Source organism: Aythya ferina (assembly GCF_964211825.1).
Source record: "Aythya ferina genome assembly, chromosome: 8".
Classification (NCBI taxonomy): domain Eukaryota; kingdom Metazoa; phylum Chordata; class Aves; order Anseriformes; family Anatidae; genus Aythya; species Aythya ferina.
The window spans coordinates 18368964-18381018 of NC_140304.1; the positions used below are offsets into that span (position 1 = coordinate 18368964).

General features: G+C 40.5%; 1 protein-coding gene across 8 annotated transcripts in view; it reads left to right on the forward strand.

Annotated features, from left to right (window-relative positions):
• COL24A1 (collagen type XXIV alpha 1 chain) overlaps positions 1–12055 on the forward strand; it is a 155000-nt gene that overhangs the window by 22956 nt on the left and 119989 nt on the right. For 6 of the 8 annotated variants that reach the window (XR_014695611.1, XM_084528203.1, XM_084528199.1 and 3 more), the window contains exons 2-3: positions 2497–2561; positions 7057–8342. Coding sequence is in view for 7 of the 8 variants with exons in the window: in XM_084528203.1 (XP_084384329.1) it covers positions 2497–2561; positions 7057–8342 (1351 nt within the window). In the remaining variant the exon portion in view is untranslated. Of the gene's footprint in view, positions 1–772; positions 876–926; positions 1008–2496; positions 2562–7056; positions 8343–12055 lie in introns of those variants that run through there. The other 2 variants (XM_084528200.1, XM_084528204.1) reach the window with 2 other exon arrangements.

Consider the following 12055-nt stretch of genomic DNA (forward strand, 5'->3'; position numbering starts at 1 on the left):
AGCATTTCAGAATTTCTTGCCTTCCTACAACATTTGCTGGGAGGTGACAGGGGAAGATACCTGACACTCAGCTTGTCCCTGGCTGACTTTGTGGAAGATGTTGTTGTAATGTTAACGAGTGATCTTTTCACTTTGGGCAGGGTTCTCTGAGTGCCCTGACTTTGGAGTTCAGTTAATTAAAATGTTTCATGTTATTTTTAATTGGAAATCCATTTTGTGTCCATGAAAGATAGGAAAACAGAAGAAAATTTCAAAGAAAAAAAAGTTATGGCTGATACAGTGCAATACTTGGACTTCCTTGCTAACACATCTGTCTACTGTCCACCTCCAAGGCTTTTTTTCACCGACCTTCTTACTAGATGAAAGATGAAACACTGTGTGACACAGAAACTGTTTACTCGTGAAATTACACCAGAACTTGAATTCTGGTCTTCAGAGTTGAAAAAAAATGAAGTGTGAGCCCAGTAACTGCCCTGCTGTCTGGATAACAGGCAATATTAACTCTTGCAGAAGCAGCAGAACTGGTGCAGTAGAAGTTTTGTGACTAGCAGGAGAAGGACTGAAGAGAAGAATAGCTAGGGGCTGCAGTGGTTAATTTTAAAGTGTGCCCTAACAAGCACATAGGGATTTGTGAGGCATAGGCTTTCCCCCCCCACCCTTTCTGTGATCAGAACCAAAGCAGTGATGGTTATTGCCAAATAATCTACACAACCTGGAGAGTGGGTGGTGATGAAGAGCATGCTTCTTCCGATTGTCTTTTGAACCGGAGCACCTGTAAGGTGGTAACTGGTTGGGCCTGTAATGCTTCCTTTCTTCTTCCGGCACTTACTGCAGGTGTTTCTCCTTGTAGCAGGCAGGGGAACACTCAGTGGCAGGTGAGTGCCAGCAAGGGCTGGGCGGGGGGCAGTGGCTGAGAGCCGCCTGCTGCTTGGGCTGGGGCGCAGGGGGTGCACCAGGAGAGACTTGGCTCTGACAGCCTCACAGTAAAGCTGCCTGAGTGGAAAAGGGTAAGTACTCAAACCCACCCTCTACTAGGTCAATGAGCTTTGACTCTATTTCTCTGAGGAAACGATGATAACAGATTTTTGCTCTGTGATTTCTGGAATGTTTGAATTGCAAACACTTGAAAGAAATATTAAGACTTTCACTAAATACTGCTTTATAGAGGTAAATCATAGCACGATTTATTTTCATTGAAGCATTACTTCCTGGCTTATGTATACATTATCCTCTGTGCTGAAGGTAACCTGGCAGCGAACACTTGGGGGAAGAAACTTGTCTGCCATTACTGTTTGAACTGTACGCTCCTCTAGAAAGGCATGAGGATTTCTTTCTGCACTTTCTTGACATGCAAACCTGACTAACTGGCAAGATTAATTTGTACCAAGTTACAGGTGTTTAGTTGTAGTTTTATTACTTTCAAATGCTTTCTGTTTACTCCAGGTGCTTAAGCACTCTGGTGTGGTCCAGCAAACCCTTTCCGTGGATCTCATTCATTGATTTTTCTTGATTTTAAACGTATGTTAGTGAGCAAGAGGGTTGAGCATGAGGTGACTGCTCAGCATCACTTTGTAGAAATATTTCTTCCCACTGCTAAATTGGTATATGTCGCTATTATTGTTACGTAAAATTGTGTATGTGCCTGGATGTCTAACATTAACAGAAAAGGTTTCTCAGTTATTATAGGATTTAGTCACTGGTAAGAAGATTATGATTAGGTGCAAATCTGGATAACTTGTGAATTAATTGAAAAATAGACTATTCCCAACCCACAGATTCAGCATTAATGGTATCTTTGTTTAACGTGAATCTCAAGTTCATCATCTGTATTGATCTTCCTTGTGTTTTTTTTTTTTTTTTATTTTTACCATCAGCAAGACCAGAGTGCTATTAATATTCTATCAGATCATGAAGTTTTAAGTCAAAATGTGATGGGATTTTTTTACTTTGAAGAGTGTATCTTATTTGTAATATGATAAAACTTTATCATACAGGAAGAAAAGTGACACAACACTTTAATTTATGGTACACGATGTTATATAGTGACGAGACATTATAGGTACACTGGGACAAAAGTATGTAGTAGGCATTAACTTGTCACTTGTGTTTTTTTTTTAGTTTCTTTACAGTAACTTTTTTTTCCAGGAAGAAATTTACTACGTAGCAGCATTCATATTTGAGGGCTGCCACAAGAAAATATAAAACAGATGCAGTTACGTTATTAATAAAAGCCATTGTGAAATGTATGTGCTATATATGAGAGCATCCACAGTCCTTGATATCTGTGCGAAATGCATTCTCAGCATCAGTGGAAAGTTGTAGGATGTGAGGGCAAGCTTGAAGGTTTTGATCCAGGACTTGCTGAAATCAGTGGTATCCCAACATGGGTTTTGGATGTCAAATCAAGTTTTTAATTCCTTGGAGTATGAACCTTTGCACGTTTTCTTAAAACTTTACATATTTTCTCACATGTTCTTTTCTTTCTTCCCTTTTTAGGAAGCCCTTCCTCCTTTGTATTGCAATATGTATAGCTGCGGGTGTTGCGCAAGCACCAAAACAAGGTGAGAACACTTTCTTATACCAGGAAGCTTAAATGGTTACTAGATCAAGAGAGTAAATGTCTACTAGTGACCATAGGTTCAGTTCCTTATGATGACTTAAATAGCAGCAGCAGTATGATGAGAGCAAAAGTTTAAAGTAATCAGTTTGGAAAAGACGACCTTTTGAAAATTACTCAGACTTTCTGTCCATGAAATTGCTTACATATTTAAGCAGACTATTCATAAAAGAGAAGTCTTGTACAGAGAAAAGGCTTTGATTGTGTCTTCACTGCAAGTGGGTGTCCTTGGGGGTGGCAAGCTATGACTGAGTTACCTTTGCACTACTGAGGGCAAACAAGCAAACCACTGCATATAATAAGGGCTTAGTCTAGGCTGGCATCATTAAAGCAAAAAGTGAAATTGTGTATTCATTTGGTTGTGCATTCAGATGCAGATGTTAGTGAGGAAATAGGGTTGTCTTATTTTTTGTTTCTTTTTTGATCTGCCAGCTGTTACATCTGCACCAGATGAGCAGCCTGTACTAGGGACTGTTGTGGGAATGTTAGCGTCCCAGCATGGTGAAGGCTGATGTGCTATTTACTCTCTTATTTGAACGGAGAGTGGCAATGTCAGTTCTCTACCATATTCCTTCAACACACAGACGAAGCAAGAAGCAGCTTGTCCTTGGCCAATGATGTGTATGGTAACTGCAAATGCTCAGCTGAATACAAACAGCCGGGTCACATGGTGAAGTCAGGGCACATTCCTGATAAGGTTTTGCTAGAGCCCTGTGGGATATCTCTGCAGCCTCCCACCATTACACTCACCAATGCCTTTTTCATTCTCATTATATAATAAGAGAGCTTTTTTTTTGTCATGGTTACTCTTTTGGAGGAGGTGGGTGGCTTCCCCTTTCTCTTTGTACTTTTATCTTCCATCAGCTGTTCATTGTTTGCCTGGTAAGATTGTTTGCTGTTTTTTTCACATTCAGCTAAATGGGGGACATGTGCTTTTGTGATGATAGGATTTTCCCAGATTTTCTAGTCACTGAGCCAAGTTCTGCATCAGAGGAGGGGGAAAAAACAAAGTCAGCTTGCCTGACAATGGCAGCACCCACAGATGTGTGTGGCCTGCACTGGTCCAGGCCTGCGGGGACAGGAGGGGAGAAGCTGGGGCAGGGAGGCTGTTTGCATCTTCCCAGTGGAGCTGGGGAGGGATGCCAGAGAGACAGGTCTGTAGACATGGTTTGAGTTGTCTTCACTTCTCCAGCCCAGTCTCCTCTGCAAAGAAATAAGCAATTTCTTTTGCTTCTCATGTTCTGCAGCCTGAGAATTGGTTTGTTGGAAAAGCATTAGGAGAGGGCTGTGAAGGCTGCTGGGCCACTAGCCCTGGAGATGCTCCAGCACCTTCTAGCTCTGTAGGATTTGCTTTCGTACTGGTGGGGATGAGTGCAGAAGCCCCATTTTTCCCTCTGAATCCCTGTGTAAAGGACATACTTCTCAAGAGCCACACTTCTGGTAACTGAGTAAGTGCACCTGCCAAAAACCTTTCTTTAGGAAGTCTTGTAGTTGAACCATAGATTTGAAAATCATCAGGAATGTAAGTGATTGAAGCCATTTTCTTAAGACAGCTTGTGCATGCTTTACCTGACAAGCTCTTCCTTCCTTACTCATTTCAGTAGGGTGCTATAAATTGTGTTCAGAGAAATATGTGTAGATATACAGCTTCGGCCTTTAGGAATAGTACTTTGAGTTTGTCTTAAGGACACACAGAATCCATGTGTCGGGTTGTTTTTTCTGTGCCGGTACTCAGCCTTGATGTCTGGGAGAGTATCTGCTGCAACCAGGTGTCCTAACTTACCCAACTCCAGATGCAGCATCACCTAGAAATGGGGGATGACTAATCACCTGATGAGTAATTATCCTCTGTTCTGGTGGGGCTGACTGAAGAATGATCCTTGCTGTTCCCTTACCAGTAAAAGGAAAGTGAGTAATGTGTGTACTGGGATTGTTGAAAGGAAGAGAGCACCCAAAATATCCCACCTTCAGAGAAGTCTTGAGTATGAAGGAATGTGGAAAACGAACATCAGAGACTGAACAGAATAGTGATGCAGAACACTACTACCAAATAACAGTCTGATACCACCACCACCCCACCTATCTCTTTGGCATTATTTTGTGCCACAAGAGGGTCAGAAGATTTTTCGCTGACGTTCATGATATGTTTTTCCACCCTTTATGATCTGATTATGTTATGAATTTTAAAAGTAATACAAGGAGATGGGAGGAAAGCACTTCACACCAAAAACCCCAAACAGCTTTTCTTTCAAGAAGCTGAGCCATTGCAGTTTGGGGGACTAATGCATTCAGTGAACAGTAAGCAAAGACAGATGTTGTGCAGACATGGGTAAACAAAGAAAACTGACTACTGATAGGTAAAGAAAGTTGCGGTTGTCAAGCTGGGAGGAAGAGTTAAGAGGGTTGCCTGCTCCCAAAACCCTATGTACTGCCAAGAGCTTCTGAAAGCTTAAAGAAAAGTTGGACCAGAAGTGAAATGACTGGCCAAAAAAGTCTGGAACAACCTTTTGGCTTGACGGTGGGTTAACAGGCAGCAAGTCAGCAAGGAATAATTATCCGACACTTAATCTTTCGCTGTTATTTTTCACACAGCATTTCTCAGCATTGAGCCTTCTCAAGACCTGTCATTGTTAGCAAGGATCTGTTTGCAGGATGTGGAGAATGTTTTATTTCTCATTGTGCTCTGGATGCTTTTTCTTTTTCAAAATAACTTTTAAACGATGTGCTGCTTTCAGATTGGAACTGTCAAAATTTGTAGTTTAAGGTTTAGGAATGATCCTCTAATATCACTTTAAGATCGATTGTTTTCTGTCAAGAGAGGCTGGATGCTTTATTCTGCAATTTATAATGTTTTGGACAGAGATCATAGATGCATTGCTATTTTTAAATAGGACTATTTAATTTCAAATATTTACAAATACCTGCTGAATATCTCAGGTTAGAAGTGTGATGTTTAGGTACAACCTTAGATTTGACTGGCTTTCATGGTGCAGTGTATTCTCCTGCACGCGGTCAGCTGGTTCAGCCAGCACACAGAAGTGCTGGAGTTGTCTCTCTGAACCTCAGGGAATTATTTGCCTGTGTAAGACCTCTGTGTTGCCCAGAGCTCAGGCCTGTGTTTCTCCTTAGCTTTCACAAGGGTAACATATGCAGAGCTTTCTCCTGTGTAACTATGTTCAGACCAAGCAGGACTGGGGTCCTGGGAAAGCGTGGTGGTTCATTAGCAGGAGTATTCTGCTTCGAAGCTCTTCCATAACCTGACCTCTGTTATCAGTATGACAGATTAAAATATAGCCTAGTAAATTAATTGCTCTGAGGCAGAACATTTTGAGAAATTGGCGTACGCGTGACTTTCTGCAAAGATATGCTTTCCCTGTACCTCTGGCTGGGCTGGCTTCCCGCCAGGATAATCTTGGCACGCCTGCACATCTCTAACATGGCTAGAAACACTACAAGGTGTATAATTAATTTTCAAGATGCACGGTGCATTCAGGTTGATGCTTTTGGTTCCAATTTATAAACCACTCTCAAGGAAGTCTCAGGCTCTTTTCATAATTTACTACTGAAACTAAGCCAACATCTGTCTGTCCTTAAAGTTTGCAATGAATACATTCAATAAACAGAAGAAGGGAAGGCTGGGAAAGGAAACCTTTTTTCCACTAAAATATTGAACATCCGTTTGTTTCGGTTGCTCTTTTCTCTTAAGATAGCAGTACATCCTTAGCTTCTGTTGATTACTCCCAGTTTTTGTTATGCCATTTGGTAGCTTTGTTTACTTAATATAAGAACAAATTATGCAGTAAAAAAAAAATAATAATTAAAAAACATTCTCAGCTAAACACTGTGGGTAGTGCCAGTCTCTTCCCAGTTAGGCTTATGACATCAGTGCGACTGTTAAATAATGCTAGTCAGTTTTAAAACAGGGTCTTCATATTCATCTTGACGGAAGAAGGTGTCTAGGCACACCAGCTCCAGTGTGTCTGTATCTAATTTAGTCAGTATCTAATTTAGGCAATAGCAAATTAATTCACTCATCCTTGACCATTTATTTCCTCCTTTTGGAGGAAAGTGGCTTTAATTTTTTACTTGAAATCGGAATGGAGAGAACCATTCTGAATTGCCTCAGACAGCTGGTGTGGGACAGCACTGGGGATTTTTCAGTTTCATAAGTGAATTACTCTCCAGTGGGCATTACATGAGTGTTTTCTTTTCTTTTAGTTACATTTTGTTCATCAGGAAAGCTGGCTTTAATTGTATTTGTCTGATTTATATGGAAATTTGTTGTACATTACTTCAGGGATTTGGAGGCCTTGCTGCATGCAGTATTTATGTTTTAGGAAGCACAGATTTGTTAAGATGCTGTGTGTACATTTGTTTACATGGATCTGAATTTGAGTTTGCAAACAAAATCAACAACTTGCTTTTATTTCTTTTTACAGCAGTGGATGTTCTTCATCAGCTAGGCCTCGTGAGCAGTGTTCAACAGCCTTCAGAGACAACAGTGCCCTCAGCATCGCCATTACCTCAGGGGGTTCGTCTGACTGTAGCAGGAGTTGTACTGACTGGTGATGCACATATTGAGTCCCCCATCGCTCAAGTCATACCAGCAAATCTAGGGCATCGTTTCACCGTATTGGTTGGGTTGTACTCTTACAGAGTAAATAATGCTTTTCTTTTCAGTATTAGGAACAAGAACAGGCTGCAGTTTGGTGTCCAGTTGCTACCGAGAAAAGTAGTGGTGTTCACTGGAGGGAAGCAGTCCATATACTTTGAATACAGTGTTCATAATGAACAATGGCATTCATTTGCCATTGACATTAGAGACAAGACTGTCTCAATATTTGCTGAGTGTGGAAAGAAGTACTATAGCAAGGAAATACATTCTGAAGTGGAGATGTTCGTTTTGGATGGTTTATTTACCCTGGGAAGGATGAACTCTCACTCTGTCAGCTTTGAAGGAGTTATATGCCAGCTAGATATTATTCCTTCTGCAGAAGCCTCTGCAAACTATTGTAAATATGTGAAACAGCAGTGTCGCCAGGCTGAAATATATCGATCTCAGTTAGGAGCTCCACATGTGTCAGATGGGCTGGATGTTTTTTTAAAGAAAAATATGGGTGAGAAAAAACAGTCAGAAGATGTACCTGCTTACAGAAGGAAAGGAGCATCAAACATTCCTGTTACTAATGTTGCTCGGATTCACTCTCTACCAGAGTACTTGGAATCACAAAATGTCTCAGCAGAGGCCAAACCTGTGCTGGAAGCATGGCCAGAAACAGAACTCCAGGAGGAGGCCAGTCTGCCCCTTCATCAGCAGAAACCAAGCATAAGAAGAGGCATTACTGAAAAACCCATGGGTTCATATCAAAATACTTCACATAATGCCATAGAAGATGCAGGCAGACAAAGTGAGCCTTCTCTGATCTCCCCTGTAAAACAGAGTAAAATTAAAAGCGATGGAATGGACAAAGAACGACAGCATGTAGGTGAACCAACCAAAAAGCAGCAAGTCTTCAACACAACCCTGTACAGTTTGACTGCTGGCCTATCTCTGGATAATCAACTCAGTCTAGCATCAAATGGACCTTCTTCCCCTAATAAGTCTTATCACATGGAAAACAATTATGAAATTGATGTTGATAATTATGCTTATGGCTATGAAGATCGTGACAAAATATTTGAAATGGGAAGTATCAGAGGTTCAAAGGGGGAAACTGGACCTCCTGTAAGTTAACTTTACTACACTCTTTATTGTAATGAAGCAACATACCTTTAAAAGAGGCTTTAAAATAAGTTTTGCAAAGCATGCCATGCTGTGAGTGCTATTTCTCCCAACTGTACTGTACAAATGTTTGTCTGCAGTAAGTGTGTCTCACATGTATTTTGCCCTAAGTGTTGTATATTTTTATTGACTGGCAGATTACATAGGCATTCACTTCTGGTGAAGTGATAGGCAAGCCAGGCTTTTTTAAAATTTGGAATGCAGCCAGATGTTTGTAACTGCCAACTATGGAGACAGCTCACTTAATAAAATTACAGGATAAATTCATATTGTACACAGACATAGACACTGATGCATGAAAAGAACAGCCAAGCTGTTTGGAATAATGACATGGTTTTCTCAGTTGAGCAATCCTATTAGCATTTGTAATGGCAGAAGCAGACAAGTTACAGAATCTAGATCAGTAAAACCATTCCTAACCCACAGTTGCAGGATCATGAAAGCTGGGTGCAAAATAATGTTTAAACTCTTACATTACTCTGGGGCCTTTCTTCAATTAGTGGGTAAGCCACCTCTGAAATGATTCGAATGCACAGTAGTGCTTTTAATAGCACTAATTTGTCCTTCCTTCTGTGTGCGTGAAAGCCATGTATTTTTTAATACATAAAAGTGGGAACAATGTATATGATGCTACAGGCAAGTTTAACAGCAGTTTATGTTTAGTCTGGGAAATATAGTAGTTACTGCAGAAGTCTTTTGTTTAAATTTTTTTAAACTATAACATGGGGAAGGTAGTTCTACTTGCTCTTCTCTTCTGTGTGTTTATGTGAATATTACTGGAAAGCAATTTGGTAGATGTCAAGCAGTCCTTAATATACACTTTAATGTGTCCATAAACTTATTGCAAGTATATTTTCAGCACTGAAAAATATTTTGTGTAGTCAGCAGCTGACAACTTATTTAAAAAATCAATTTTTACTCTAACCAGAATCCTGATGCCAAGAGAGGTTGTTACACAATTGAGAAATGCATTAACAAGTAATTCATGCTAGTTGAGGGGTGCTCTTGCTTAATTTCTTCTGAATGTGATGTCAGTCTATCAATGTCTCTCTTACAGATGGGACGCAGAAGTTTCTCGTCTACAAGCAGACCTTGCATTTGGCATAGTCTGTTGCAGTGAATATTGTGTGTTTCTGCTGAAATGTTTTGCTGGATCAGCATTTAATGTGCCCAAGGTCTTAAAAGTGATCTGTTGCAGAGCCAGGAACTAGGTCTAGACCGCTGTGGGCACAAGCTCAGCTGAAAGGGCCAGCAGCAGCCACCGAGCAAAGCTGAAGCATTGTGTTGTGAAAGTGAGGAAAGCCCTCTGTATGGCTTTTCCACAGAAGATTTCTGTAATGTGCTTGGTGCAGCTTGTGTGGCACAGCGCCTGTCACTGTCCTTAGACTTGCAGAGGTGCTTTTGGTTTCCTTTCTCAGCCTAGTACACCCATGGAGAGAAGACAGTGATAATCCAGGTTTTATCTGCATGGCTCTAACCCTTTAATACATAGGTACCCACAGAGTCTTATCAGTGAAGATCATAAAAAAGCAACAGTGAGGAACTTGCAGAGTTTCCTTGCAGGGGAAGAAAAAAGTTCTGATGAGGCATGAAACCCCCTTTCTTCTTCTTTCATTATGTTGTGGTTGGTTTGAACCTTCTTTCAAGATTTCAATGCAAAAATAATGTTCGTTCTATTAGAGTTGACAGGCAAGAACTAGCTTTTGTGGTTCTTAAACTCTTCAGCTTCATGTTAGCTTTTAATCATCTACCAGAACTGATTCTTGCCTTGTATAATTAGACCCCTTGTGTTCCATGATCCCACAGCTGTGGAATTCACCCATCGCTACAAAGCAGGGCTCCAGAATTCAGGCTTTCGTTCATGGATAACATATGGAAAAGGGCATCTAATTCTTCAAAAGTACTATGACTGATTAAAATCCTAGCAATTGCAATGACCAAAATCCCCCCCAAAAATATGATGCAAAATTAAAGTGAAACAGTGTGGTCTCCTGAACCACTAGTTTAGAGGGAAAGCTGCTCCATTCATCTGCTGAGCCACTCCTTTTTGTATTGCACGTGGTATTGGCAATGTATGAAGGTTAAAAAAAGAGATAAAAAATATGTTTTAACTGTTTAACTTTCCAACTGATACTCTTAATTGCACAGTGCTAAGGCTGTTTATATCATGTATATATTGTGTTGCATGACATATAGTTCCATATGGCTAGAAGGAAGGGTTAGTAAGAGCTGAAGAGCCAAGTTCAGTTACTTGCTGGCAGGTAACTGCATCAGCCTGCCTAGCTGCACAGGATTTGACTTCCCCTGAGAAACGAGCTAGGAATTATTTTTCTTTGTTGGAAAAGCTTTCTGGGTTATGAAGACACTCCTCTGGCAGGAGAAGTGATAGGAGACAAAATGCGGTGTTTCTTGGGCTATCTGGTTGGTAAGGAAAAGTAGTCTGGAGATACTGCCAGGAGGAACTGGAAATGCAGTCCCTGCATTAGGAAGAATTGAGTCCTGGACGAGTTCCTCTTATTGCAGACAAGAGGTGTGAGGCCGAGAACCCTTGAAGAGGGCAGAAGTTTAGACATCCTAAATAATCCTAACTGTGGTGCTAAATAAAAAAGCAGTAAGAATAGTGTCATCCGAGATTTCACTCAGTATATTTATCAGTTGAACAAAATTGCTTGCTGCAGCTCTCCCTAGCACCAGGGGATGTACTGGGCAGTTAATTACCTTCACATATCTTAGCTTTGCAGGTAATGCTCACAGTTCCCTGCCCAGGCTGGGAAATCTGCTAATTCAGTTAAAAAGTTAAGCTACTGTTTTATTTTTCTTACTAGAAAAAAAAATAAAAATTATCCTAATTATTTAAACATTTCTTTTACTTCACCTGAAGCTGATACATTTTTCCTATCTTCTTCACAGCAATCTTGAGAAGCTTTAATCCGTAACCCAAAGCCATGTATATTCCTCTGATGTTAATGACATTGCTTTGGTTGCTGTAGCATTCTTTGCAGAGAAAGCCTTCAACAGCTGTACTGAAAGGAGGTTAATCCTACACAAGTGACTGCCTGCTCTAGGGCATTGGGGAAGAGCAATGTGTTTTGTGTATCACTTCTAATGAAATTCAAATGAAGCAAGAGGAAAAAAATAGGTGGATGTTCATGTTTGGTAGAATCCTGATTGCTCAAAAATTAATGCTTAAAAAAGGTAGAGAGAGCATGCTAGATATAGGTAGAAGAATTTTGAGTGACAGAATCTGAATTCTAGATGGCCCAAAACTGATGGGGTGACATTTAGTGCATCATCACATTATTAGTGCAATATGACAGAAATCAGAAGTACAAATAGATGATGGGGGACTGATTGGTTAGGCAGTCAGATGAGGGTATTAGGGTGTTGTTACAGTACAACTAGAGAATGCATCAAGCATTACAGTGATAACCTGTATTCATTACTAGGAGTGATGAGCTTTGGAGACTGGCTATTTTTCTACTGGTTTGAGTATGCAAAGGCCACAGTTGAGAGAATTGCCCTCAGTTTCCATGTGCTGAGCTCTGTCTTTAAATAAATTTAAAAAACAAAAACATACCAACAGCCATTTGACAGGCTGGAAGAACTGCACATGCATCCATAGAAAGGCTGGATTGAATATCCTAGGAAATCTGCAC